The following is a 26207-nucleotide window of genomic DNA, read 5'->3' as shown; positions in this document are numbered from 1 at the left end:
GATCCAATTTGCCACTTTCCCTTGGATCCCATGGGCTTGTACTTTTTTGACCAATTTGCCATGTGGGACCTTGTCAAAAGCCTTGCAAAAATACATCAATTGCACTACCCTCACTCGGTTAATCCCGGGGATGAGGGGGCGGACATATGAGGAGAGGTTGAGTAGATTGGGACTCTACTCATTGGAGTTCAGAAGAATGAGAGGCGATCTTATTGAAACATATAAGATTGTGAAGGGGCTTGATCGGGTGGATGCGGTAAGGATGTTCCCAAGGATGGGTGAAACTAGAACGAGGGGGCATAATCTTAGAATAAGGGGCTGCTCTTTCAAAACTGAGATGAGGAGAAACTTCTTCACTCAGAGGGTAGTAGGTCTGTGGAATTTGCTGCCCCAGGAAGCTACATCATTAAATAAATTTAAAACAGAAATCGACAGTTTCTTAAAAGTAAAGGGAATTAGGGGTTACGGGGAGCGGGCAGGAAATTGGACATGAATTTAGATTTGAGGTTAGGATCAGATCAGCCATGATCTTATTGAATGGCGGAGCAGGCTCGAGGGGCCGATTGGCCTACTCCTGCTCCTATTTCTTATGTTCTCCTTGTCACCTCCCCGAAAAATTCAATCAAGTTAGTCGGACACTTGTTCCTGAATTTCTGTTTCTGTTGCCATATTGCGATTTGATGCCATCATCAGAGGACGTGGCTCGAAGTTGTTAATCTTTTGATCCCAGCTCCTTCCCCGATCGGTTATTTTTGTAAATATTTTCAATGATTGTTTTCTGGAAAGGATCTGTGTGCGACTGATGGGGCTGCCTCTCTCGGGGGGGTGGGGAGGGTGGGTTTCACTCATCCCCTGACCAGCTCGGTTTCGCTCTGTGTTGGAGAGATACCATCAGCACCACTCTGCAAATTTCCCTCTCTTGCTACTCACTCTCTCTCTCTCTCTCTCTCTCTTTTACAGGCCTGTGCCCCTCGCTACAAGTGGAGAGGTACCACACAGCTACGTGAGCTGGTGGGGACCTGCTATCTGTCTCTCGGGAACTTCAGTAACATGGTGGAGTACGCACCGTGTCGCACTGGTAGGTGCTGCCTTGTTGGTCTGGGGTATTCGATGGAGACAATGCCCCCCACCGCCCCAGCACCCAAATCGTCCTTCACTTCACACTGTCACTTCCCTGTGTTTGAATTTCCCCTGACCTTCCTCTAGCGACTCGCTCAAGTGACCATTCCTCGATGGCGATTGTCCACATCACTGGTGAAAGGGCAGGATATTGTTGGATGGAGAGGCAGAATCTGTTGGTAACAAGGAGACGCAGATTCCCAGTATGCACCTCTACCGACGATAACACCCCCCACCATCCTGTGAGATTGATATTAAATGTGTTCGACAGAAGTTAAACTAGAAACTCGGGGTCAAAATTGATCTCCATTAATTGCAACTAAGAGTATTCTGCTCTCATGTGAGGCCTTTCAGTGTCCTAGAGCTGGAGCCTGCTCTCGAATTAAACGGTGAGGTGGTTGCGAATGGGATTGTGATTTAAGTAATGGTGTTGTTAATGTTTTTGACAGAGTGGCACACACCAGCGGGTCAGGGGTACTGCCAGGGTGGGTTCAGCGCTGACTTAACGGAGGTAAGACGTCTTCGAATTAACCATCCATTGCTTGCTTTACACTGACTACCACCTTGCGGGCAAGCACCAGGTAGAGTGCCAGGTGCCAGTTACTAGCGGGTACCTGCGTTTCTTGCTGGGAGTTGAAGGAGTTAATTGGTGCTGGTGCCATCTTCAGAATCCCTGAGGAACTGGCCTCTAACAGATTGCCCTGTGACCAAACTGCACTCGAGGGCAATGTTTCCCAAGATGGTATGCTTGGCATGACGAGTGGCACCAGGTGGTTCAGTTTCAGGGCCGTGGGCACTGTTTCTAATGCGAATTTTGACCATGACATGGATTGAGTGATCTGTGCGGATAAATCCAAGTCTTTGGGGCATTGGGAGGCTTGAACACGATATCTGTGCAGGGACCCCGGCTTGAGATAAGAGACTGTGCAATTAGCGCCACCCACAAATGTGGCATCGCTGGACGAGGTCACTGAGTTACACACAGCGGGTGGTGCCAGGCTCGCCCACTGTTCGGAGCTTGTCTTGGAATGGTGCATTTATAGAACGCAGGGGCCGATGGAGTCAGTGCTCAGGGGCACTCGGTAAAATGCATGAAAAACCGTTTGCAACCATTGGATCAAACTATTCCAGTATACCGTCAAAATAGCGTCAGAATGGGGCGAGGCAGAGTTTATGTTTTAATGGATCGGGGGGGGAGGGTGAGGGGTTTGGAGGGGCCTCGAATGGCCTCAGTACCTTCCCAGGCTATCAGGGTAAGCACAGGGAGCAGTCACGAGCTGGAACTTGGAAACGACCGTTCACTGATAGTTATGGAACGAAGTCAAGGTCTGACCCACTTGGAACTTGACTGGATTGGGTACCGGGCAGTGTTGGCGTTGACGGTAAGGAGGGGGGATGATGGGATTCCCGCAACCGTTCAATGCGGCCGTCTGTTTGGTTTGTACCAGTGTTTGTCTAGACCTGGTCACTCATGCTGGCTGTCTGTTCCCCGTTCTCTTGCAGAGCGGGCGAGTGGTACTTGGTGGACCTGGCAGTTTCTACTGGCAAGGTAAGACACGCATGTCTCATGATGATGTAGAAGGAAGAACTGGGATCAGGTCTGGAACAGCAGTGCCTTCACCCTGGCCGCCCCCCACCCCATCTCCCCTCCCACCCCAGTCTCCCCCCGCCCCGGCCCGGCCCGGCTCCTCCTCTTTTTGCCCGACCCCTCTCTCTCTCTGTCGCCGACCCCCTCTGCGCCAACAAAAAAATCCCATTGTCACTTCATTCAAAGATTCCAATTCAGAAAAATTAATATTTTAATCATTTGTGAAGCTCCTCTCCGAGATCTCTGGATTTTCTGTGCACGTCTCAGTGGGGTCTGGACATCTGTGTTCAGAGAGGAGGGGTGGACGTGTTTTGGAAGAGAGTGTGGGCGTCAGGAAAGGGGCAGAGTTCCGAAGATGATTGGCAGCTGGCGATGCCCCCCTCGCCCCTCGGTGCGGGCCGGGGAGGGAGGAGATGCCCCCTCGATGCGGGCCGGGGAGGGAGGAGATGCCCCCTCGGTGCGGGCCGGGGAGGGAGGAGATGCCCCCTCGGTGCGGGCCGGGGAGGGAGGAGATGCCCCCTCGGTGCGGGCCGGGGAGGGAGGAGATGCCCCCTCGGTGCGGGCCGGGGAGGGAGGAGATGCCCCCTCGGTGCGGGCCGGGGAGGGAGGAGATGCCCCCTCGATGCGGGCCGGGGAGGGAGGAGATGCCCCCTCGATGCGGGCCGAGGAGGGAGGAGATGCCCCCTCGATGCGGGCCGGGGAGGGAGGAGATGCCCCCTCGATGCGGGCCGAGGAGGGAGGAGATGCCCCCTCGGTGCGGGCCGGGGAGGGAGGAGATGCCCCCTCGATGCGGGCCGGGGAGGGAGGAGATGCCCCCTCGATGCGGGCCGAGGAGGGAGGAGATGCCCCCTCGATGCGGGCCGGGGAGGGAGGAGATGCCCCCTCGATGCGGGCCGGGGAGGGAGGAGATGCCCCCTCGATGCGGGCCGGGGAGGGAGGAGATGCCCCCTCGATGCGGGCCGGGGAGGGAGGAGATGCCCCCTCGATGCGGGCCGAGGAGGGAGGAGATGCCCCCTCGGTGCGGGCCGGGGAGGGAGGAGATGCCCCCTCGGTGGGGGGTGGAGGAGAGGCCCCCTCGCCCCTCATGGGCGGGGGGGAGGAGATGCCCCCTCGCCCCTCGGTGGGGGGGGGGAGATGCCCCTCGGTGCGGGCCGGGGAGGGAGGAGATGCCCCCTCGCCCCTCGTGGGGGGGGGGGGGAGGAGATGCCCCCTCGCCCCTCGGTGGGGGGGGGGAGGAGATGCCCCCTCGCCCTTCGGTGGGGGGGGGAGGAGATGCCCCCTCGCCCCTCGGTGGGGGGGTGGGAGGAGATGCCCCCTCGCCCCTCGGTGGGGGGGGGAGGAGATGCCCCCTCGCCCCTCGGTGGGGGGGGAGGAGATGCCCCCTCGCCCCTCGGTGGGGGGGGAGGAGATGCCCCCTCGCCCCTCGGTGGGGGGGGAGGAGATGCCCCCTCGCCCCTCGGTGGGGGAGGGAGGAGATGCCCCCTCGCCCCTCGGTGGGGGGGGAGGAGATGCCCCCTCGCCCCTCGGTGGGGGAGGGAGGAGATGCCCCCTCGCCCCTCGGTGGGGGGGTGGGAGGAGATGCCCCCTCGCCCCTCGGTGGGGGGTGGGAGGAGATGCCCCCTCGCCCCTCGGTGGGGGCCGGGGAGGGAGGAGATGCCCCTCGGTGCGGGCCGGGGAGGGAGGAGATGCCCCCTCGCCCCTCGGTGGGGGGGGTAGGAGATGCCCCTCTGTGCGGGCTGGGGAGGGAGAAGATGCCCCCTCGGTGCGGGCCGGGGAGGGAGGAGATGCCCCTCGGTGCGGGCCGGGGAGGGAGGAGATGCCCCTCGGTGCGGGCCGGGGAGGGAGGAGATGCCCCCTCGCCCCTCGGTGGGGGGGGTAGGAGATGCCCCTCTGTGCGGGCTGGGGAGGGAGAAGATGCCCCCTCGGTGCGGGCCGGGGAGGGAGGAGATGCCCCCTCGCCCCTCGGTGGGGGGGGGAGGAGATGCCCCCTCGCCCCTCGGTGAGGGGGGGAGGAGATGCCCCTCGGTGGGGGGGGGGGAGGAGATGCCCCCTCGCCCCTCGGTGAGGGGGGGGGAGGAGATGCCGCCTCGGTGGGGGGGGGGGAGGAGATGCCCCCTCGGTGGCGGGGGGGAGGAGATGCCCCCTCGCCCCTCGTGGGGGGGGGGGGGGAGGAGATGCCCCCCTCGCCCCTCGGTCCAGCTGGCCCTTGCCCCTTCCCTCTCTGAGCTGGGGCGGGCCCTTTACTCCAGGAGTCCAGTCGGGTGATCTATCTTTGTCTCTTTTTTTTTAGGCCAACTTGTTTCTGCGGATATGAAGGACATTGTTCACCCTCAGTTTGACTTCAACTTCATTCAGTACACCAACGGAGAAATCCGAACTCCCCTGTCTCCCGGCTCCTTTGACGATAGTTACCTTGGTAAGTCGGACTTCCCCTCTGATTCCTGTCTGTGCTGAGTGGGACTGAGCCTCATCTTCATGGAACTGATTTCACCACATGTCCGTTTGCGACTGGAGCATTTCCTCTCCGCTCTGCTGTTGACGTCTCTCACGCTCGATGGTTGCGAGGTCCGGTCGGGGGGGGGATGGGGGCAGCAAATTGCCATCGCCCGGCCGTGTCTCTCTGGTTCGTCAGGGGGACTTGGGTGTCGTCCGTGCCCACTCTGCCCATTGCTTTGTCCTTTCTCTGAGATATGGACCCTGCTGTGCGAGAACTATGTTGTGTACAGGCCTCCCTCCCACACCACACGCACACATTCCTTCCGTGTCATGCGGTCGATCGCAGGCTTGAACCTGCCCTCTTTTATCCCCCCAACGATCATGTGGCCCGACGGTGCTGAGGGGCCGTCACTCTGAAATCCCAATCCCTGAGGTCTTTCGATTGCCCCTCACTGCTCGACATTGATCTGGTTTGAGGACAGTGATGCTGACTCTCTGCGCCATACTCGGGGTTTATAATAATGTAAAGAAAGAATTTACATTTATATAGCATCTATCGTGAGCTCAGGACGTCCCGAAGTACTTGTGAAGTGTCGTCACTGTTGTAATGCAGCCCATTTGCGCACAGCAAGATCCCACCAACAGCAGTGTAATAGATGACCAAATCATCTGTTTTTTGGTGGTACTGGTTGAGGGATAAACGTTGGCCAGGACAGCGGGGAGAACTCCCCTGCTCTTCTTCGAATAGTGCCATGGGATTTTTCACGTCCACCTGAGAGGGCAGATAGGGCCTCGGTTTCACATTTCATCCGAAAGGCGGCGCCTCCGACAGTGCAGGGCTCCCTCGGTACTGCATTGGGAGTGTCGGCCTGGATTATGGGTGGGCCTTGAATCTGTGACCTTCTGACTTAAAGGCAAGGGTGCTACCCACTGAGCCATGGTTGGCACCAGTAAAGTAGGTTCATTTACTTGGCGAGATGGGTCCATTTGGTCTCGGCTGGCTGCGTAAAGCTTTGGGCTTTGGGCAGCACCAGCCGCAGTGTATGGGCACAGGTGAGGTGTTGATGGGAGGCTCACCGATGTGAGTAACATCATGGCACCAGTCAGTCAGTGTGCCTCGGGTGATGACTCTCGCTCCCTCGCTCGCTGGGACCGCTGAAGTTCGTCAAGATTCCCTGCGGGGAGGAATTAATGGAGAAGCAAATGACTTCCAAGACTGACATGAGGAGCAAATGGTGGGAATGCGTGTTCATTCTGAGAGTACCTGATTGGGGGGGGGTGGTGGGAGTGAGATGACCTGGAGCATTTGGCCTCCGAATCTCAAATGGTTTAATGTGCTGGACGTGGTGGTGTTGGTGAGGTGCCTGGTCCAGAGGGTGCCTCAGTAAGTAGACACCTCTGCCTCCAGACCAGTGCTAACTGACATTCTTTCTCTTTCAAAGGTTATTCTGTGGCAGTTGGGGAGTTTAGTGGAGATTCCATTGAAGGTAAGAATTATACACACGGCGATCGAGGGAACTTTCTAAATCGTGATCATCTTTTAATTTGTTCCTCCTGAGTTTCAATTCCGAGCAAGTAACTTGCCCACTCCCCGTAGACTGACTGACTGAGCTGGTGTTTCCTGTTTGCAGTCCCGCTCTGTTTAGGGGGTGTGAGCGATTTAGTTTGTTTTAATTTGTAACTCCTAAAAATTGGTTGAGATTTGTGTTACGAGGTGAGCTGACAGTATGAGGAGATCACTCAGAAATCTCAGATCATCAAAGTAAAACCCTTATTCGTCCACTCACTCATATATTTGCAATTTAAAAGTAAAATTGTTTTCAGGATGTGGGTATTTATTGCCCTTGAGAAGGTGGCGGTGCGTATTCTTCTTAAACTGCTGCAGTCCATGTGGTGAAAGTGCTCCAACAGTGGTGAACTTTTTGTAGCAATTGTTTGGGTGCCTTGCTAGACCACTTCAGAGGGCCTTAAGAGTCAACCATGTTGCGTGGGCTTGAAGATATGTGTAGGCCCAGATTGGGTAGGGGTAGCAGGTTCCTTTACATGAAGGATGTCAGTGAACCAGTTAGGTTTATATGGCAATTTTCCTGGTGCTAGCCCACAAATGACCAAACTCTGTTTCATAACTTACCATGGTGGAATTTGAACTTATGACCTGCTGGGTTGCTAGTCCAATACCATAACCACTGCACTACCATATCCATTCTGTTAGGGAGGTACAAATGCTGGACAGGATACAGGAACAAGCTTAGCATCTAATGGCCATTCCTATTCAGCGCTTGTCTCTGTTGTAGTCTTTCTTAGCTCTCTCTCTTCAATCAGTTGTTACTATAGTCAATCCTCCTCTGAACTTTCATCTTATTCCACCGCCCTGTCCTACACACTCTGCCTCTCCCCACCTCCTCGCTGTGTTGACATCGAGGTTCATTGCAACCTCCTCCTCCTAGCCTTTTTCTGTCCCAGGGCCTCGAGACTTGAGGTCGAGCTCCTTTCCCCTCCCTCGGCCTTCCCTTCCTTCAACAGTCCACAAGTTTCTAAAAAAGCCTTGGTATCACTGACTCACAGTGGGTCTTTTTTGGTCCCCTGCTCTGTGGGCCTTGACCTTTCACCCTGCTCCAATGAAACCCGGTTTAATTATTGTCAGGTTTGTACGGTGCTGATTTGGTGCTAGCCAATTTTGAAAGAGTTTTCTCTGTGCTATTATGTCCTTTGCCCTTTCACTTTTCTCCACAATGACTGAATTTGAGACTTTGAGGAGATTCATTCTGCCCTTCTCCCCGTAGGGCAGGGTTCACAAGTTATACTCGGCCTTGTGCAGTAGTGCTGGGGACTTCCCTGTCATCGGTACAGAATCTCTTCCACAGAAGCTGCCTATTTATGGTTCAAAACAAATTTTGGTAATGCCCCTTCAGCCGTCCCAGCTCTAAAGTGGACTATTTCCCTTTCCCCTGATTTCCCTGCCGTTTCTCCCTTTCAGGGGCCTCTCACCACTTTGCAGCCTTCAGTGAGTAAGTGAGAGTGGCCCTACAGGGAGTAAACATCTCCATGTGTGGTATGTTTTTACCCAGCAGGCAGTGGACTTGTGTGCCAAGTTTCATGGGGAGGACATTGATCAATGAGAGGGTGAAAAAGGCCTTGAGACAATCTCATATTCAGGGATTTAGGTGGGAAAGTGAGGAGGAGGCGGGCTTGAGGGAGATGGTGGTAGTGGGGAGGAGGGGGAGGAGGAGGAGGTGGGCTTGAGGGAGAGGAGGAGGAGGTGGGCTTGAGGGAGATGGTGGGGAGAGGGAAGGTGGTGAGGAGGAGGAGGGCTTGAGGGGGATGGTGGTGAGGAGCAGGAGGGCTTGAGGGGGATGGTGGTGAGGAGCAGGAGGGCTTGAGGGGGATGGTGGTGAGGAGGAGGAGGGCTTGAGGGGGATGGTGGGGGATGGTGGTGAGGAGGAGGAGGGCTTGAGGGGGATGGTGGTGAGGAGGAGGAGGGCTTGAGGGGGATGGTGGGGGATGGTGGTGAGGAGGAGGAGGGCTTGAGGGGGATGGTGGTGAGGAGGAGGAGGAGGGCTTGAGGGGGATGGTGGTGAGGAGGAGGAGGAGGGCTTGAGGGGGATGGTGGTGAGGAGCAGGAGGGCTTGAGGGGGATGGTGGTGAGGAGGAGGAGGGCTTGAGGGGGATGGTGGTGAGGAGGAGGAGGGCTTGAGGGGGATGGTGGGGGATGGTGGTGAGGAGGAGGAGGGCTTGAGGGGGATGGTGGTGAGGAGGAGGAGGGCTTGAGGGGGATGGTGGTGAGGAGGAGGAGGGCTTGAGGGGGATGGTGGTGAGGAGCAGGAGGGCTTGAGGGGGATGGTGGTGAGGAGGAGGAGGGCTTGAGGGGGATGGTGGTGAGGAGGAGGAGGGCTTGAGGGGGATGGTGGTGAGGAGGAAGAGGGCTTGAGGGGGATGGTGGTGAGGAGGAGGAGGGCTTGAGGGGGATGGTGGTGAGGAGGAGGAGGGCTTGAGGGGGATGGTGGTGAGGAGGAGGAGGGCTTGAGGGGGATGGTGGTGAGGAGGAGGAGGGCTTGAGGGGGATGGAGGTGAGGAGGAAGAGGGCTTGAGGGAGATGGTGGTGAGGAGGAGGAGGGCTTGAGGGGGGATGGTGGTGAGGAGGAGGAGGAGGGCTTTAGGGGGATGGTGGTGAGGAGGAGGAGGGCTTGAGGGGGATGGTGGTGAGGAGGAGGAGGGCTTGAGGGGGATGGTGGTGAGGAGCAGGAGGGCTTGAGGGGGATGGTGGTGAGGAGGAGGAGGGCTTGAGGGGGATGGTGGTGAGGAGGAGGAGGGCTTGAGGGGGATGGAGGTGAGGAGGAAGAGGGCTTGAGGGAGATGGTGGTGAGGAGGAGGAGGGCTTGAGGGGGGATGGTGGTGAGGAGGAGGAGGAGGGCTTTAGGGGGATGGTGGTGAGGAGAAGGAGGGCTTGAGGGGGATGGTGGTGAGGAGGAGGAGGGCTTGAGGGGGATGGTGGTGAGGAGGAGGAGGGCTTGAGGGGGATGGTGGTGAGGAGGAGGAGGGCTTGAGGGGGATGGTGGGGAGGAGGAGGAGGGCTTGAGGGGGATGGTGGTGAGGAGGAGGAGGGCTTGAGGGGGATGGTGGTGAGGAGGAGGAGGGCTTGAGGGGGATGGTGGTGAGGAGGAGGAGGGCTTGAGGGGGATGGTGGTGAGGAGGAGGAGGAGGGCTTGAGGGGGATGGTGGTGAGGAGGAGGAGGGCTTGAGGGGGATGGTGGTGAGGAGGAGGAGGGCTTGAGGGGGATGGTGGTGAGGAGGAGGAGGGCTTGAGGGGGATGGTGGTGAGGAGGAGGAGGGCTTGAGGGGGATGGAGGTGAGGAGGAAGAGGGCTTGAGGGGGGATGGTGGTGAGGAGGAGGAGGGCTTGAGGGAGATGGCGGGGAGGAGGGCTTGAGGGGGATGGGATTTATCTATGAATAAAAGGAGGGACATAATGTCCAGTTTGCTTTTCAGTGTTTTTTTGTCTATTAACTGTGATGGGAGTCCAATGAAGTGTGTGTTTTTGTTCACAGATTTCGTCACTGGGGTACCTCGTGGACCGGACACTATTGGATATGTAAGGAATGATTTCTGGTGAATCAAATTTGCAGTCAGGCATCTTGAATCTGAAGCCTGCCCTGATATAAAACTCATCAGAGGGCGACCGCCAATCGACTCACCCAGCCCCTCTCTGACCGAGAACGTTACTGGATAGATCCCAGTATCCAGAGACTTGACCTCAGCCTGTCTGAGGATACCCTCGCTCTGCCAGGGTACCATGTAACCCAGCACACATTGATACAGTCCCTCTTTCTAGTCAAAATTTGGACAGGCAAGCTTGAATTCTAGGCCAGTGTGTCCTAGTGTGATCCTTTTAACAGCTGGAGCTGACTGAAGGGTTCACATTCCCATCTCCATCAATCCCGCAGCCTTGCTCTTTCTTTCTCACTCACTAAGATTGTGCCCCCTTGTTCTGGATTCTCCCACCAGAGGAAATAGCTTCTCTGTAATGAATCCCTTTCTCATTTTAAACACCTCGATCAGATCACCCCTCAACCTTCTATACTCGATGGAATACAAGACATGTCGTCATAGTTTAATCTTTTAGCCCCTGGTATCATTCTAGTGAATCCGAGCTGCACCCCCTCCAAGGCCGATCTATCCTTCCTGAGATGCGGTGCCCAGAACTGAACATAGTCTCCAGATGGGATCTGACCAGAGCTCTGTCCAGATGGAATATAACTTCCTCCCCTTTATAATCCAGACTCTGAGATAAAGGCCAACATTCCATTCGCCTTTTAAATTATTTTCAATGTACCTGGACCCCTTACTCCCTCTGCTCCTCCACAGCTCCTAGTCTCTCCCCATTATGAAAATGTTCCAATTTGTCTTTCTTGGGTCCAAACTTCCCCACATTCCATCCGCCACAGATTTGCCCACTCGTTTAAAAGCTGAGGCCCCACAGCATATCCCCGGGGAACATCACTTGTCACATCCCATCAAAGAGAGAACATTCCCATTATCCCTACTCTCTGTCTCCTACCTCCCAACCAATTACCGACCCAAGTCACAAGGTTGCCTTCAATTCCGTGGACTCTCATTTTTTGCTCATAATCTCTTGTGTGGAACCTTATCAAATGCCTTCTGGAATTCCATATCGACAACATCCATAGACACTCCCGTATCCACCGTGTTAGTGAGCTCCTCAAAAAATTCAATTTGATTAATCAGACATGACCGACCCTTCACAAATCCTGTCTTTGATCAGTTGATACTTGACCAAATTTTAGGACAACTTCTGTTAAGTTGACAGCTTTGTAGTTTCCTGGTTTCTCCCTCCCTCTCTTCGTAAATAATGGAGTGACATTTGCAGTTTTCGAATCCAAAGGCACAATTCCTGAAGGCCGCACCATTTGATGATGGCAGGTCAACGTTCACCAGGTCTCTGGAGCATAAGTGACACCCCCTGACATCTCTCCTTCGGACCAGTGCCCCCTAATGCCCTTACCAAGGTCCTGGTTTGAAGCTTTGCTCCCAAATGGGCCCTGAACTCCACAGGACAAGTGCTGGGCCCTTCTTCATAAAACAGTTGTAAATCACACCTTTAATACAATTGGAAACCCAATGCAAAGAGTTCAGGTGCCAGAAAATACTCCGTTTTCCAGCCTCCATTTTGTGTCCAATTATTTCTTGAGCTCCAAGTTTAGCTGATCTGCTTCAGATGAGCATCACATTTTTCTCAGATTAAACATTCCCAACAAGTCTGATTTAATGAGTGGTGATTCCTCTTTGTCCGTTCTCTCTTCCCCCTCCCCCACCCTGGTAGACACGTGCACCAATTGTTTGGCTTCGCTTAACTGCACTGAATTCAAAATGGCTGTCAACGGCCCCTCCATCTCTCGCAGTCACTTGCCGGCCTGAGGCACGCAATCCAAGAATAATCCAGAACAATGGAAGCAGAGGAAATGGCGGTTCCCACTTTCTACCCAGTGGGCACGGGAAAGGAAAAGAGATCGCGCGTCCCTCAGTATAACTGAGGGCCCCTCGTCCACTGCATTAAAGCCGAAAATTGGAGTGGCACTTCTGCCAATTGAAAGCTCGAGCTGCATTGCTGGTTCCGATGCCCTGGCAGTGACTCACTGTCACTCCCCGGGGTCTCCTTGTACACGTCACTGACAGCAGGAGGGCAGCTCCGACTCATTTCTGTTCCGTTCTCTCCAAACAGGTGACCATTTTAAATGGGACGAATATGAAAGCTGTATTCAACTTCTCTGGTGAACAAGTAAGTTTCTCTGATCTGTTTTTTTTCCCCCCTTGATCTCTTGTTCTTTAAGGTGTGGAGACTTTAACCTGTCAGTCGGTCAGGGTTCTGCCAACGCTGCTTTTGTGGGCTCTTCCCGATGGCTCAGTTGGCAAATGTGCCATCTGTTGTGGCACTGACAGCCATCCAGACCAGGAGGCCCAGGTTCCGTCTCTCGGCTTGGACAGAGTTAGCTGGGGTGCTCCAGTTGGCTTCAGTGCCCCTGGGTTTAGGGGGAAGATGTCAGACAGTTGAGGGTTCCCACTCCTGATCACCATCCAGTGACTTCTGCTGGATGGTGTCGGATAAGGGCAGAATCGAATGCACACCACAGCCGAATAGCCTGCCGTCACTTGCCAGGCAACGCAGGTGAAGTGAGATAACGGATGCCTGTGGGACTGTCGGGAATGAGCCATGGCATCCAAAAGGTCCCAGTTTCAATTATTGATCTATGCTGAGTGATCTGATCTCGGTCAAAGTGACAGTATTTGGTCTCTGTACCCCTGGGCTTGGGGGGGGGGGGGTGGGGGGAGGGATGCTGGGGGAGTATCAGCCAGTTTTCCTCCTCCTCCTCATCACTGTTCCCGTAACTCCTGCAGGAAGGTGCGTGTCCTTTGGGCAAGGACATAATCCGGCTAGGCTGCGACGCCCCCCGCGGTTGAACAGCCTGCCAGCACTCATTGTCCCGGCTCGCACGCGACGATAGCCTCTTGATGGAGAGTCGCGCGTGCGGGCCTCCACCCCAGCATGGAGTTGGCGCTTTCAGGAGAGGAGGAAGGGAACTGTCTGCAGAAGATGTCCTCACTTTCTGTTGGTGACCCCCCTGGTGCCCCCACTCCCCACCCTGGAGACAGGTTCGGCGAGAAACCCCAGCCTGGGACCGTGTAACCGAAATTTCCCGATCTCTGGAACACAGTTTGGCTGGTGAAGGGTTAATGCTTTGCTGGATTGGGAGCCTTGCAGGGGCTTGTGGGTCGGCTCTCCCTTCAAACCGTCAAGAAAAAGGGGGCCGTACTGACAAATGTCAAGGCGCACGTTGGAATACAATGAGGTGCTGACAGTTCTCCCCTTAATTCGTTCCAGATGGCCTCGTACTTTGGATATGCCGTGGCAGTGACTGACATCAACAGTGATGGGTGAGTTTGGCCCCAGTCAGGGGGGAGGGCCCTGGCATTGAGCTGACTGACTGAGCTCTTCCAACCAGCGTTCTGTAGGAAGTGATTGTTAAAATAGCTGCCAAGTGTGATTTCCTCTTTTAATCGCATGTGCATGTGTCATCGTGTTCTGCAAAGCCTTTCAGGGAGAGGCCGGCAGGAGATGCTCCGAGACGGACAGACTGCTCGCAGCCCTTTCCAATTAAAGCTCAACTCACCGCATCTTGGTGTAATGTTTCTGGGCCAGCGCTCGGGCTCCTGATTTACACTGGCTCAGGGGGGCTCCTTCTCCCCCTCCCTCCCTCCCTCCCTCCCTCCCGGTTAAGTACACCACGGTCATTTTTTTAAAACGAAACACGCCATCCCATTCCACCCAGTCTCTGTCATGACAGAGCCCCACTGCGACAGTGCAGAGGGAGCTTTACTCTGTATCTAACCTGTGCTGTACCTGCCCTGGGAGTGTTTGATGGGACAATGTAGAGGGAGCTTTACTCTGTATCTAACCCTGTACCTGCCCTGGGAGTGTTTGATGGGACAGTGTAGAGGGAGCTTTACTCTGTATCTAACCCTGTACCTGCCCTGGGAGTGTTTGATGGGACAGTGTAGAGGGAGCTTTACTCTGTATCTAACCCTGTACCTGCCCTGGGAGTGTTAGATGGGACAGTGTAGAGGGAGCTTTACTCTGTATCTAACCCTGTACCTGACCCTGGGAGTGTTTGATGGGACAGTGTAGAGGGAGCTTTACTCTGTATCTAACCCTGTACCTGCCCTGGGAGTGTTTGATGGGACAGTGTAGAGGGAGCTTTACTCTGTATCTAACCCTGTACCTGCCCTGGGAGTGTTTGATGGGACAGAGTAGAGGGAGTTTTACTCTGTATCTAACCCTGTACCTGCCCTGGGAGTGTTTGATGGGACAGTGTAGAGGGAGCTTTACTCTGTATCTAACCCGTGCTGTACCTGCCCTGGGAGTGTTTGATGGGACAGTGTAGAGGGAGCTTTACTCTGTATCTAACCCTGTACCTGCCCTGGGAGTGTTTGATGGGGCAGTGTCGAGGGAGCTTTACTCTGTATCTAACCCTATACCTGCCCTGGGAGTGTTTGATGGGACAGTGTAGAGGGAGCTTTACTCTGTATCTAACCCTGAACCTGCCCTGGGAGTGTTTGATGGGACAGTGTGGAGGGAGCTTTACTCTGTATCTAACCCTGTACCTGCCCTGGGAGTATTTGATGGGACAGTGTAGAGGGAGCTTTACTCTGTATCTAACCCTGTACCTGCCCTGGGAGTATTTGATGGGACAGTGTAGAGGGAGCTTTACTCTGTATCTAACCCTGTACCTGCCCTGGTAGTGTTTGATGGGACAGTCTCGAGGGAGCTTTACTCTGTATCTAACCCTGTACCTGCCCTGGGAGTGTTTGATGGGACAGTGTAGAGGGAGCTTTACTCTATATCTAACCCTGTACCCGCCCTGGGAGTGTTTGATGGGACAGTGTCGAGGGAGCTTTACTCTGTATCTAACCCGTGCTGTACCTGCCCTGGGAGTGTTTGATGGGACAGTGTAGAGGGAGCTTTACTCTGTATCTCACCCTGTACCTGCCCTGGGAGTGTTTGATGGGACAGTGTAGAGGGAGCTTTACTCTGTATCTCACCCTGTACCTGCCCTGGGAGTGTTTGATGGGACAGTGTAGAGGGAGCTTTACTCTGTATCTAACCCTGTACCTGCCCTGGGAGTGTTTGATGGGACAGTGTCGAGGGAGCTTTACTCTGTATCTAACCCGTGCTGTACCTGCCCTGGGAGTGTTTGATGGGACAGTGTAGAGGGAGCTTTACTCTGTATCTCACCCTGTACCTGCCCTGGGAGTGTTTGATGGGACAGTGTAGAGGGAGCTTTACTCTGTATCTCACCCTGTACCTGCCCTGGGAGTGTTTGATGGGACAGTGTAGAGGGAGCTTTACTCTGTATCTAACCCTGTACCTGCCCTGGGAGTGTTTGATGGGACAGTGTAGAGGGAGCTTTACTCTGTATCTAACCCGTGCTGTACCTGCCCTGGGAGTGTTTGATGGGACAGTGTAGAGGGAGCTTTACTCTGTATCTAACCCTGTACCTGCCCTGGGAGTATTTGATGGGACAGTGTAGAGGGAGCTTTACTCTGTATCTAACCCTGTACCTGCCCTGGGAGTGTTTGATGGGACAGTCTTGAGGGAGCTTTACTCTGTATCTAACCCTGTACCCGCCCTGGGAGTGTTTGATGGGACAGTGTCGAGGGAGCTTTACTCTGTATCTAACCCGTGCTGTACCTGCCCTGGGAGTGTTTGATGGGACAGTGTAGAGGGAGCTTTACTCTGTATCTCACCCTGTACCTGCCCTGGGAGTGTTTGATGGGACAGTGTAGAGGGAGCTTTACTCTGTATCTCACCCTGTACCTGCCCTGGGAGTGTTTGATGGGACAGTGTAGAGGGAGCTTTACTCTGTATCTAACCCTGTACCTGCCCTGGGAGTGTTTGATGGGACAGTGTAGAGGGAGCTTTACTCTGTATCTAACCCTGTACCTGCCATGGGAGTGTTTGATGGGACAGTGTAGAGGGAGCTTTACTCTGTATCTCACCCTGTACCTGCCCTGGGAGTGTTTGATGGGACAGTGTAGAGGGAGCTTTACTCTGTATCTAACCCTGTACCTGCCCTGGGAGTGTTTGATGGGACAGGGTGGAGGGAGATTTACTCTGCATCTCACCCTGTACCTGACCCTGGGAGTGTTTGATGGGACAGTGTGGAGGGAGATTTACTCTGCATCTCACCCTGTACCTTCCCTGGGAGTGTTTGATGATACTGGGGTGCCTGGAACGAGTTCCATCCCGAGCACTATTATACCTCTCACGATGAGCACCTCCCCCAGCAATTTGAAGAATAAATTCCCACAGGTTTCAGTGTCTCCTTTGGACACAATGGTGAAGAAGTGCCCTGCAGGATTGGAGATTTAGATGGTCACTGCAGCCATAGGGCCACAATGGAATGATAATCTCACTCTGAGAGATGGTACATGCGAGGAAATGGATAATTGTCTCACTGGTACAGCAGGGAGTTCTCTTGAGGAGCTTCACTCTGCGTCTAACTAATGCTCAATTTGTTACTCGGGCACTGAATTGAATGGTGATTTGACAGGTTGGATGATGTTTTGGTTGGTGCCCCAATGTTCATGGAGCGAGAGTCCGGAGGGAGGCTCCAGGAGATCGGACGAGTCTACGTTTATTTACAGACCGGGCTGTTGGAATTCAATGTCACTCAGAACCTGACGGGCACGGACGCTTATGGAAGATATGGGACCTCAGTTGCAGTGTTGGGAGACCTGGATCAAGATGGATTCAATGGTATGTAGAGCTCGATGTGCAGGACACCCAGCGCACAGCACGATAGAGCATGGCCCTTGCTCGCTGAACCAAAGCCCCAAATTCATTAGCCTCCCAAGAGGCAGACTCTAGCTGGACTGGTACGGCTGGAGGAGCCCTATTTAATGGGGCAGTCCTCCAATGGCTGCTCCTGCAGCAAACAGCCAAAATTACAGCATGGAGCAGCCCGGGGGAAAGGCTGCTCCCAGGTTTAATGATGCCTCACTCCAAGTCTTACTGGATGGGGTGAGGAGGAGGAGGGAGATCTCCTACCCAGAGGACGGGAGGAAGCGGCCTGCCTCTGCCGCCAAGAAGGCCTGGCTCGAGGTGGCAGAGGAGGTCACCAGCAGCAGCAACATCTCCCGCACCTGGATCCAGTGCAGGAGGCGCTTCAATGACCTAACCAGGTCAGTCAAAGTGAGCACACTTACTCATTCTCCTACAATCCGTCTTCCACATCACCGCCCCCACCCCACAACTCCTTCTGCACTCCCACTACTCCTCACACCCACTCAAACCTCATCCTCAACTGACCTGCACTTACTCACCTCCCCAGTACTCATCCCACCACTCAACCCAATCCTCATACAATCTCATGGCTCTGTCTCATACTCACCCTCTGATGCATCTCTTTCATGGTCGGCATCACCCAACCTGCCACTACCTGTGCTGCAGCCACAGGGGATGCATCACGTATGTGTAGTAGGAAGCGTAAGGCAAAGGTTTTGTGAGCACAAAGGGGATGCACAAGGGTGTTTGACGGTTTGTCATGTTTTTTATTTACATTTGATTTTTGTTAATGGCACGTTAAATATTATTATTGTCACCACTACTGCCACGTCTTGGCCATTCTTGACCGGCTTGTGTAATAAGTCCCTTTCATGAGGTTCATCATGAACACCCACACTTGATGCCACCCATTGGGTCACCCTACAGTCGGTGTATGTGTAGTTGCACGACTATTTTGTGCAGGTACCTGTGACGCAGCACTGTGTGTTGTGGAGCTCCACGTGGCGGAGGTGGATGGCATGCCTGGCGAGGCTGGTGATGTTGCTCGTCCTCCAATGGAGTGATGAATGCAGCTATGGCGCCCCCCCATCCTGACAGTATGAGTTTGAGGGGGTCCGCAAAGTGGGTAAATGTGTTTGCACAGCAGAGTTTTGGGTATAAATTAATAATTTTGAGTGGAAAGACAAAGGTGTTGCAGCCAAAACGTTGTCTGAAGTGACAGAGTGCCCTGCTGCAATAAATGAGGTTCTCCCACCACCTGTCAAATAATCCTTTGCATCTCCCACTGGCTGCTGGCTGAAACACGTCTGCTCCAACAGGGAGTGTTTCCCACAGCACGGGAAACACGCTGAGGATCCTTCAAAATTGCACCCCTGCCAAAATCTCCACTCAATGAGGTCTGCCAAATACCTCAAATAGCTAAATAAGTATCTAAATTATCATCCCGCTGGCTTTAATTGTCGGTGGGAGTCCCGCATGCAGGAGCTGCGCGCGCACCCGAACGGGTCATTGGGGAACACGGAAATGGGTGGGTTGGAGCCGGGCTCCGAACCCGCTCCAGGATTCCCCCATTTTAGGAGCCCCCCCCAAACGAACCCGCTCAGCCATCCGAAAATTGGCCCCTTGGTGTTGGGAGTCTAGCTGCTTCAATCAGTTCCGAGACTGACCTCTCGAAAGGCCCTGGGCGGCATGAGGTGGCAGGTCGCTGGATGTGCATGGTGTGTAAAGGCGGACTTAACCCCGTGTGGGCGAGGTGAGTTGGGGCTTGGCTTATTTGAGAGAGGAGAGAAGAGAAGATGGGTGAGCGAAAAAGAGAAAGCAAAGAATCAGTTGTGAGCTGGCCAATGTTACAGTGAGCTGACACTCCTTCTTCTTCCCACAGACGTGGCAGTAGGAGCCCCTTATGCCGGGGAGAAGCACCAGGGCCTGGTCTACATCTACAACGGGCGGCCTGATGGCCTCAACAGCACCCCTTCCCAAATCCTGGAGGGGATGTGGGCGACCACCAGCATGCCAGCCAGCTTCGGGTTTGCAGTTCGGGGAGCGATGGACCTCGATATGAATGGTTACCCAGGTATTGCACGTGTAAGAGAGGGCGGAGCGGGCAGGGAGAAGAGAATGCCCGAGCCTCACAGGGCAGGTATCGCCCGTGGGTGCACATCTATCATGGTGCCTTGTGTATCTCACGTCTGAAATGAGGGTGTGAGATTGATGGAGTTTGTAGCTCCCTCAGGAACTGTCCCTCCAGTTAGTACAGTACACCCTAGAGAAGAAGCCTTCAACAGAAGTCTTCGCCTTGATTTTGTTGTGCTTAATATTTTTGTCACATGAGATCGCTCCGTCAGTTCCAGATTCTGAGATCGGTAGATTTTTGTTAGATAAGGGTATCAAAGGCGGCTAGATAGAATGCCGGAACATGCTCAAAGGGCTGAATGGCCTCCTTCTCCTGTTCCTAAGAGTGAGGTAAGTGGCAGAGAAGGGGAGGAGTTTCTACAACGTGTCCAGGTCAGGACTGATTTCTGGATCAGTATGTTTTTAATTCCAATAAGGATGGAGACTGTGTCAGATCTACTTCCAGGAAATGGAGTGGGATAAGTAGTTCATGTTGATGAACAAGGTCTCTGTCCCTACTCTGTACTGAGTCATAAGAACATAAGAAATAGGAGCAGGAGTAGGCCAATCGGCCCCTCAAGCCTGCTCCGCCATTCAATAAGATCATGGCTGATCTGATCCTAACCTCAAATCGAAACTCATGTCCAATTTCCTGCCCGCTCCCCGTAACCCCTAATTCCCTTTACTTCCAGGAAACTGTCTATTTCTGTTTTAAATTTATTTAATGATGTAGCTTCCTGGGGCAGCAAATTCCACAGACCTACTACCCTCTGAGTGAAGAAGTTTCTCCTCATCTCAGTTTTGAAAGAGCAGCCCCTTATTCTAAGATTATGCCCCCTAGTTCTAGTTTCACCCATCCTTGGGAACATCCTTACCGCATCCACCCGATCAAGCCCCTTCACAATCTTATATGTTTCAATAAGATCGCCTCTCATTCTTCTAAACTCCAATGAGTAGAGTCCCAATCTACTCAACCTCTCCTCATATGTCCGCCCCCTCATCCCCGGGATTAACCGAGTGAACCTTCTTTGTACTGCCTCAAGAGCAAGTATGTCTTTTCTTAAGTATGGAGACCAAAACTATCTGCAGTATTCCAGGTGCGGTCTCACCAATACCTTATATAACTGCAGCAATACCTCCCTGTTTTTATATTCTATCCCCCGAGCAATAAAAGCCAACATTCCAATGGGCAAGTGGCCCGGGAGCATTACAATTGGTCTCGGTGTCCCTGACTTGGGAAGGGAAACAAAGTGGCCCAGGGTTCCTGCTCCAAACCACTATCCAGTGACTGTTGTGGGAAGTGTGTGAGCAAGAGGGAGAGTTGAGGGAATTCTAAAGCTTAGGGCCCCCACAGCTGATGGCATGGCCGCCAATGGTGGGGAGAAGGGATTGGGGGGGAATCAGAATCGGAAAGATCAATGGGATTGTAGCACTGAAGAGTTAGAGATGGTTGGGGGTGGGTGAGGCCGTGAAGAGATTTGAACACAAGGATGAAAAATTTAAATTTGAAGAGTTGCCAGTCCAGGAGCCAATGTAGGGCAACGAGCACTGAGGTGATGGGTGATGCAGGATAGGATGCAGAGTTTTGGATGAGCTCAAGAGTGGAAGATGGGAGGCCAGCCAGGAGAGCATTGGAATAGTGGAGTCTGGAGGTGACAGACGTTGATGAGGGTTTGTGCGTCAGATGAGCTGGGAGGCAGAGGCAGAGGTGGGACAAATGCTGACATGTCTCGGAGGCTCACCAGCCTCACTGGAAGGCCCGAGGCGGCTGCATTTTTGCATTGGGACTTGCACAGAACAGAGCAGGTTGACGCTTACTGTGCTGGAAATGTCGGGACGATGCCATGTTGGTTTCATGAACTCCAGCCGACCATGCCTGAAAGCTTTTCAGTTCAGACACTGCAGCCGAAACACAAACCTTCAGATCTGAAGTTTTCTGGGAAATAAGAAATCAAATCCAAACCAATTCAGCTCAAAAATCTGGTCTCAGTAAAAGTGACCGTGAAGCAGTCAGATTGTCGTCAAAACCCAACTGGTTCACGAATGTCCTTACCCGGTCTGGGCCTATGTGAGTCCAGTCCGACGCCAATGTGGTCAACTCTTTACTGCCCTCTGAAGTGGCCGAGCGAGACAGTCCATTGTATCAAAACCGCTGGAAAGAATAAAGAATAATATGCCCTTTTCTTCAAAAGTAGGACGATTTTAAATTGGCAGGGTCCAAGTGTCATTCACAAGGACGACTGGAGGGCCAATTATTTGATTTTTAAAACCCCTGGGCCTGAGTGAGTGTTAATATAAGATCACGAGGTCACCGAACATTTCTCAGGGTGGGGGAGTTAAGGGGATGATTAGTGACCAATAAAATCTACTCACACTGCGAACTTTGAAGTGGACTTGGACACTGAGCCCAAGAAAGCTGCGTTCCGGGAGACGGATTGTAGAGCGGGAGTATAGAGATTTAGAGAGGAACTGTCCTCTCACACTCTGGGACTGGGTGATACAGTGGGTTATCACACTGTCCTTTCACACTCTGGGACTGGGTGATACAGTGGGTTATCACACTGTCCTTTCACACTCTGGGACTGGGTGATACAGTGGGTTATCACACTGTCCTTTCACACTCTGGGACTGGGTGATACAGTGGGTTATCACACTGTCCTTTCACACTCTGGGACTGGGTGATACAGTGTGTCATCACACTGTCCTTTCACACTCTGGGACTGGGTGATACAGTGGGTTATCACTGTCCTTTCACACTCTGGGACTGGGTGATACAGTGGGTTATCACACTGCCCTTTCACACTCTGGGACTGGGTGATACAGTGGGTTATCACACTGCCCTTTCACACTCTGGGACTGGGTGATACAGTGGGTTATCACACTGTCCTTTCACACTCTGGGACTGGGTGATACAGTGGGTTATCACACTGTCCTTTCACACTCTGGGACTGGGTGATACAGTGGGTTATCACACTGTCCTTTCACACTCTGGGACTGGGTGATACAGTGGGTTATCACACTGTCCTCTCACGCTCTGGGACTGGGTGATACAGTGGGTTATCGCACTGTCCTTTCACACTCTGGGACTGGGTGATACAGTGGGTTATCACACTGTCCTCTCACACTCTGGGACTGGGTGATACAGTGGGTTATCACACTGTCCTTTCACACTCTGGGACTGGCTGATACAGTGGGTTATCACACTGTCCTTTCACACTATGGGACTGGGTGATACAGTGGGTTATCACACTGTCCTTTCACACTCTGGGACTGGGTGATACAGTGGGTTATCACACTGTCCTCTCACACTCTGCGGCTGGGTGATACAGTGGGTTATCACACTGTCCTGTCACACTCTGGGACTGGGTGATACAGTGGGTTATCACACTGTCCTCTCACACTCTGGGACTGGGTGATACAGTGGGTTATCACACTGTCCTTTCACACTCTGGGACTGGGTGATACAGTGGGTTATCACACTGTCCTTTCACACTCTGGGACTGGGTGATACAGTGGGTTATCACACTATCCTCTCACACTCTGGGACTGGGTGATACAGTGGGTTATCACACTGTCCTCTCACACTCTGGGACTGGGTAATGCAGTGGGTTATCACACTATCCTCTCACACTCTGGGACTGGGTGATACAGTGGGTTATCACATTGTCCTCTCACACTCTGGGACTGGGTGATACAGTGGGTTATCACTCTGTCCACTCACACTGTGCGACTGGGTGATACAGTGGGTTATCACACTGTCCTTTCACACTCTGGGACTGGGTGATACAGTGGGTTATCACACTGTCCTTTCACACTCTGGGACTGGGTGATACAGTGTGTTATCACACTGTCCGTTCACACTCTGGGACTGGGTGATACAGTGGGTTATCACACTGTCCTTTCACACTCTGGGACTGGGTGATACAGTGGGTGATCACACTGTCCTTTCACACTCTGGGACTGGGTGATACAGTGGGTTATCACACTGTCCTTTCACACTCTGGGACTGGGTGATACAGTGGGTTATCACACTGTCCTCTCACACTCTGGGACTGGGTGATACAGTGGGTTATCACACTGTCCTTTCACACTCTGGGACTGGGTGGTACAGTGGGTTATCACACTGTCCTTTCACCCTCTGGGACTGGGTGATACAGTGGGTTATCACACTGTCCTTTCACACTCTGGGACTGGGTGGTACAGTGGGTTATCACACTGTCCTTTCACACTCTGGGACTGGGTGATACAGTGGGTTATCACACTGTCCTCTCACACTCTGGGACTGGGTGATACAGTGGGTTATCACACTGTCCTCTCACACTCTGGGACTGGGTGATACAGTGGGTTATCACACTGTCCTTTCACACTCTGGGACTGGGTGGTACAGTGGGTTATCACACTGTCCTTTCACATTCTGGGACTGGATGATACAGTGGGTTATCACACTGTCCTCTCACACTCTGGGACTGGGTGATACAGTGGGTCATCACACTGTCCTCTCACACTCTGGGACTGGGTGATACAGTGGGTTATCACACTGTCCTTTCACACTCTGGGACTGGGTGGTACGGTGGGTTATCACACTGTCCTTTCACGCTCTGGGACTGGGTGATACAGTGGGTTATCACACTGTCCTTTCACACTCTGGGACTGGGTGATACAGTGGGTTATCACTGTCCTTTCACACTCTGGGACTGGGTGATACAGTGGGTTATCACACTGCCCTTTCACACTCTGGGACTGGGTGATACAGTGGGTTATCACACTGCCCTTTCACACTCTGGGACTGGGTGATACAGTGGGTTATCACACTGTCCTTTCACACTCTGGGACTGGGTGATACAGTGGGTTATCACACTGTCCTTTCACACTCTGGGACTGGGTGATACAGTGGGTTATCACACTGTCCTTTCACACTCTGGGACTGGGTGATACAGTGGGTTATCACACTGTCCTCTCACGCTCTGGGACTGGGTGATACAGTGGGTTATCGCACTGTCCTTTCACACTCTGGGACTGGGTGATACAGTGGGTTATCACACTGTCCTCTCACACTCTGGGACTGGGTGATACAGTGGGTTATCACACTGTCCTTTCACACTCTGGGACTGGCTGATACAGTGGGTTATCACACTGTCCTTTCACACTATGGGACTGGGTGATACAGTGGGTTATCACACTGTCCTTTCACACTCTGGGACTGGGTGATACAGTGGGTTATCACACTGTCCTCTCACACTCTGCGGCTGGGTGATACAGTGGGTTATCACACTGTCCTGTCACACTCTGGGACTGGGTGATACAGTGGGTTATCACACTGTCCTCTCACACTCTGGGACTGGGTGATACAGTGGGTTATCACACTGTCCTTTCACACTCTGGGACTGGGTGATACAGTGGGTTATCACACTGTCCTTTCACACTCTGGGACTGGGTGATACAGTGGGTTATCACACTATCCTCTCACACTCTGGGACTGGGTGATACAGTGGGTTATCACACTGTCCTCTCACACTCTGGGACTGGGTAATGCAGTGGGTTATCACACTATCCTCTCACACTCTGGGACTGGGTGATACAGTGGGTTATCACACTGTCCACTCACACTGTGCGACTGGGTGATACAGTGGGTTATCACACTGTCCTTTCACACTCTGGGACTGGGTGATACAGTGGGTTATCACACTGTCCTTTCACACTCTGGGACTGGGTGATACAGTGTGTTATCACACTGTCCGTTCACACTCTGGGACTGGGTGATACAGTGGGTTATCACACTGTCCTTTCACACTCTGGGACTGGGTGATACAGTGGGTGATCACACTGTCCTTTCACACTCTGGGACTGGGTGATACAGTGGGTTATCACACTGTCCTTTCACACTCTGGGACTGGGTGATACAGTGGGTTATCACACTGTCCTCTCACACTCTGGGACTGGGTGATACAGTGGGTTATCACACTGTCCTTTCACACTCTGGGACTGGGTGGTACAGTGGGTTATCACACTGTCCTTTCACCCTCTGGGACTGGGTGATACAGTGGGTTATCACACTGTCCTTTCACACTCTGGGACTGGGTGGTACAGTGGGTTATCACACTGTCCTTTCACACTCTGGGACTGGGTGATACAGTGGGTTATCACACTGTCCTCTCACACTCTGGGACTGGGTGATACAGTGGGTTATCACACTGTCCTCTCACACTCTGGGACTGGGTGATACAGTGGGTTATCACACTGTCCTTTCACACTCTGGGACTGGGTGGTACAGTGTGTTATCACACTGTCCTTTCACATTCTGGGACTGGATGATACAGTGGGTTATCACACTGTCCTCTCACACTCTGGGACTGGGTGATACAGTGGGTCATCACACTGTCCTCTCACACTCTGGGACTGGGTGATACAGTGGGTTATCACACTGTCCTTTCACACTCTGGGACTGGGTGGTACGGTGGGTTATCACACTGTCCTTTCACGCTCTGGGACTGGGTGATACAGTGGGTTATCACACTGTCCTTTCACACTCTGGGACTGGGTGATACAGTGGGTTATCACACTGTCCTTTCACGCTCTGGGACTGGGTGATACAGTGGGTTATCGCACTGTCCTTTCACACTCTGGGACTTGGTGATACAGTGGGTTATCACACTGTCCTTTCACACTCTGGGACTGGGTGATACAGTGGGTTATCACCCTGTCCTCTCACACTCTGGGACTGGGTGATACAGTGGGTCATCACACTGTCCTCACACTCTGGGACTGGGTGATACAGTGGGTTATCACACTGTCCTCTCACACTCTGGGACTGTGTGATACAGTGGGTTATCACACTGTCCTTTCACACTCTGGGACTGGGTGATACAGTGGGTTATCACACTGTCCTTTCACACTCTGGGACTGGGTGATACAGTGGGTTATCACACTGTCCTCTCACACTCTGGGACTGTGTGATACAGTGGGTTATCACACTGTCCTTTCACACTCTGGGACTGGGTGATACAGTGGGTTATCACACTGTCCTTTCACACTCTGGGACTGGGTGATACAGTGTGTTCTCACACTGTCCTCTCACACTCTGGGACTGGGTGATACA

General features: G+C 53.3%; 1 protein-coding gene across 3 annotated transcripts in view; it reads left to right on the top strand.

Annotated features, from left to right (window-relative positions):
* The window catches only part of LOC137307327 (integrin alpha-5-like), a 125802-nt gene that overhangs the window by 27818 nt on the left and 71777 nt on the right, over positions 1-26207 (top strand). For all 3 annotated transcript variants that reach the window (XM_067976803.1, XM_067976805.1, XM_067976804.1), the window contains exons 3-12: positions 961-1078; positions 1569-1630; positions 2623-2668; positions 4998-5123; positions 6586-6630; positions 10188-10231; positions 12380-12436; positions 13538-13590; positions 16767-16972; positions 18882-19073. In XM_067976803.1, coding sequence (XP_067832904.1) covers positions 961-1078; positions 1569-1630; positions 2623-2668; positions 4998-5123; positions 6586-6630; positions 10188-10231; positions 12380-12436; positions 13538-13590; positions 16767-16972; positions 18882-19073 — 949 coding nt within the window. The remainder of the gene's footprint in view (positions 1-960; positions 1079-1568; positions 1631-2622; positions 2669-4997; positions 5124-6585; positions 6631-10187; positions 10232-12379; positions 12437-13537; positions 13591-16766; positions 16973-18881; positions 19074-26207) is intronic.

This window comes from Heptranchias perlo, chromosome X (assembly GCF_035084215.1).
Source record: "Heptranchias perlo isolate sHepPer1 chromosome X, sHepPer1.hap1, whole genome shotgun sequence".
In the NCBI taxonomy this organism is placed as follows: Eukaryota; Metazoa; Chordata; class Chondrichthyes; order Hexanchiformes; family Hexanchidae; genus Heptranchias; species Heptranchias perlo.
Note: the sequence above shows the minus strand (reverse complement) of the source record. Positions and strands in the feature narration are given on the sequence as shown.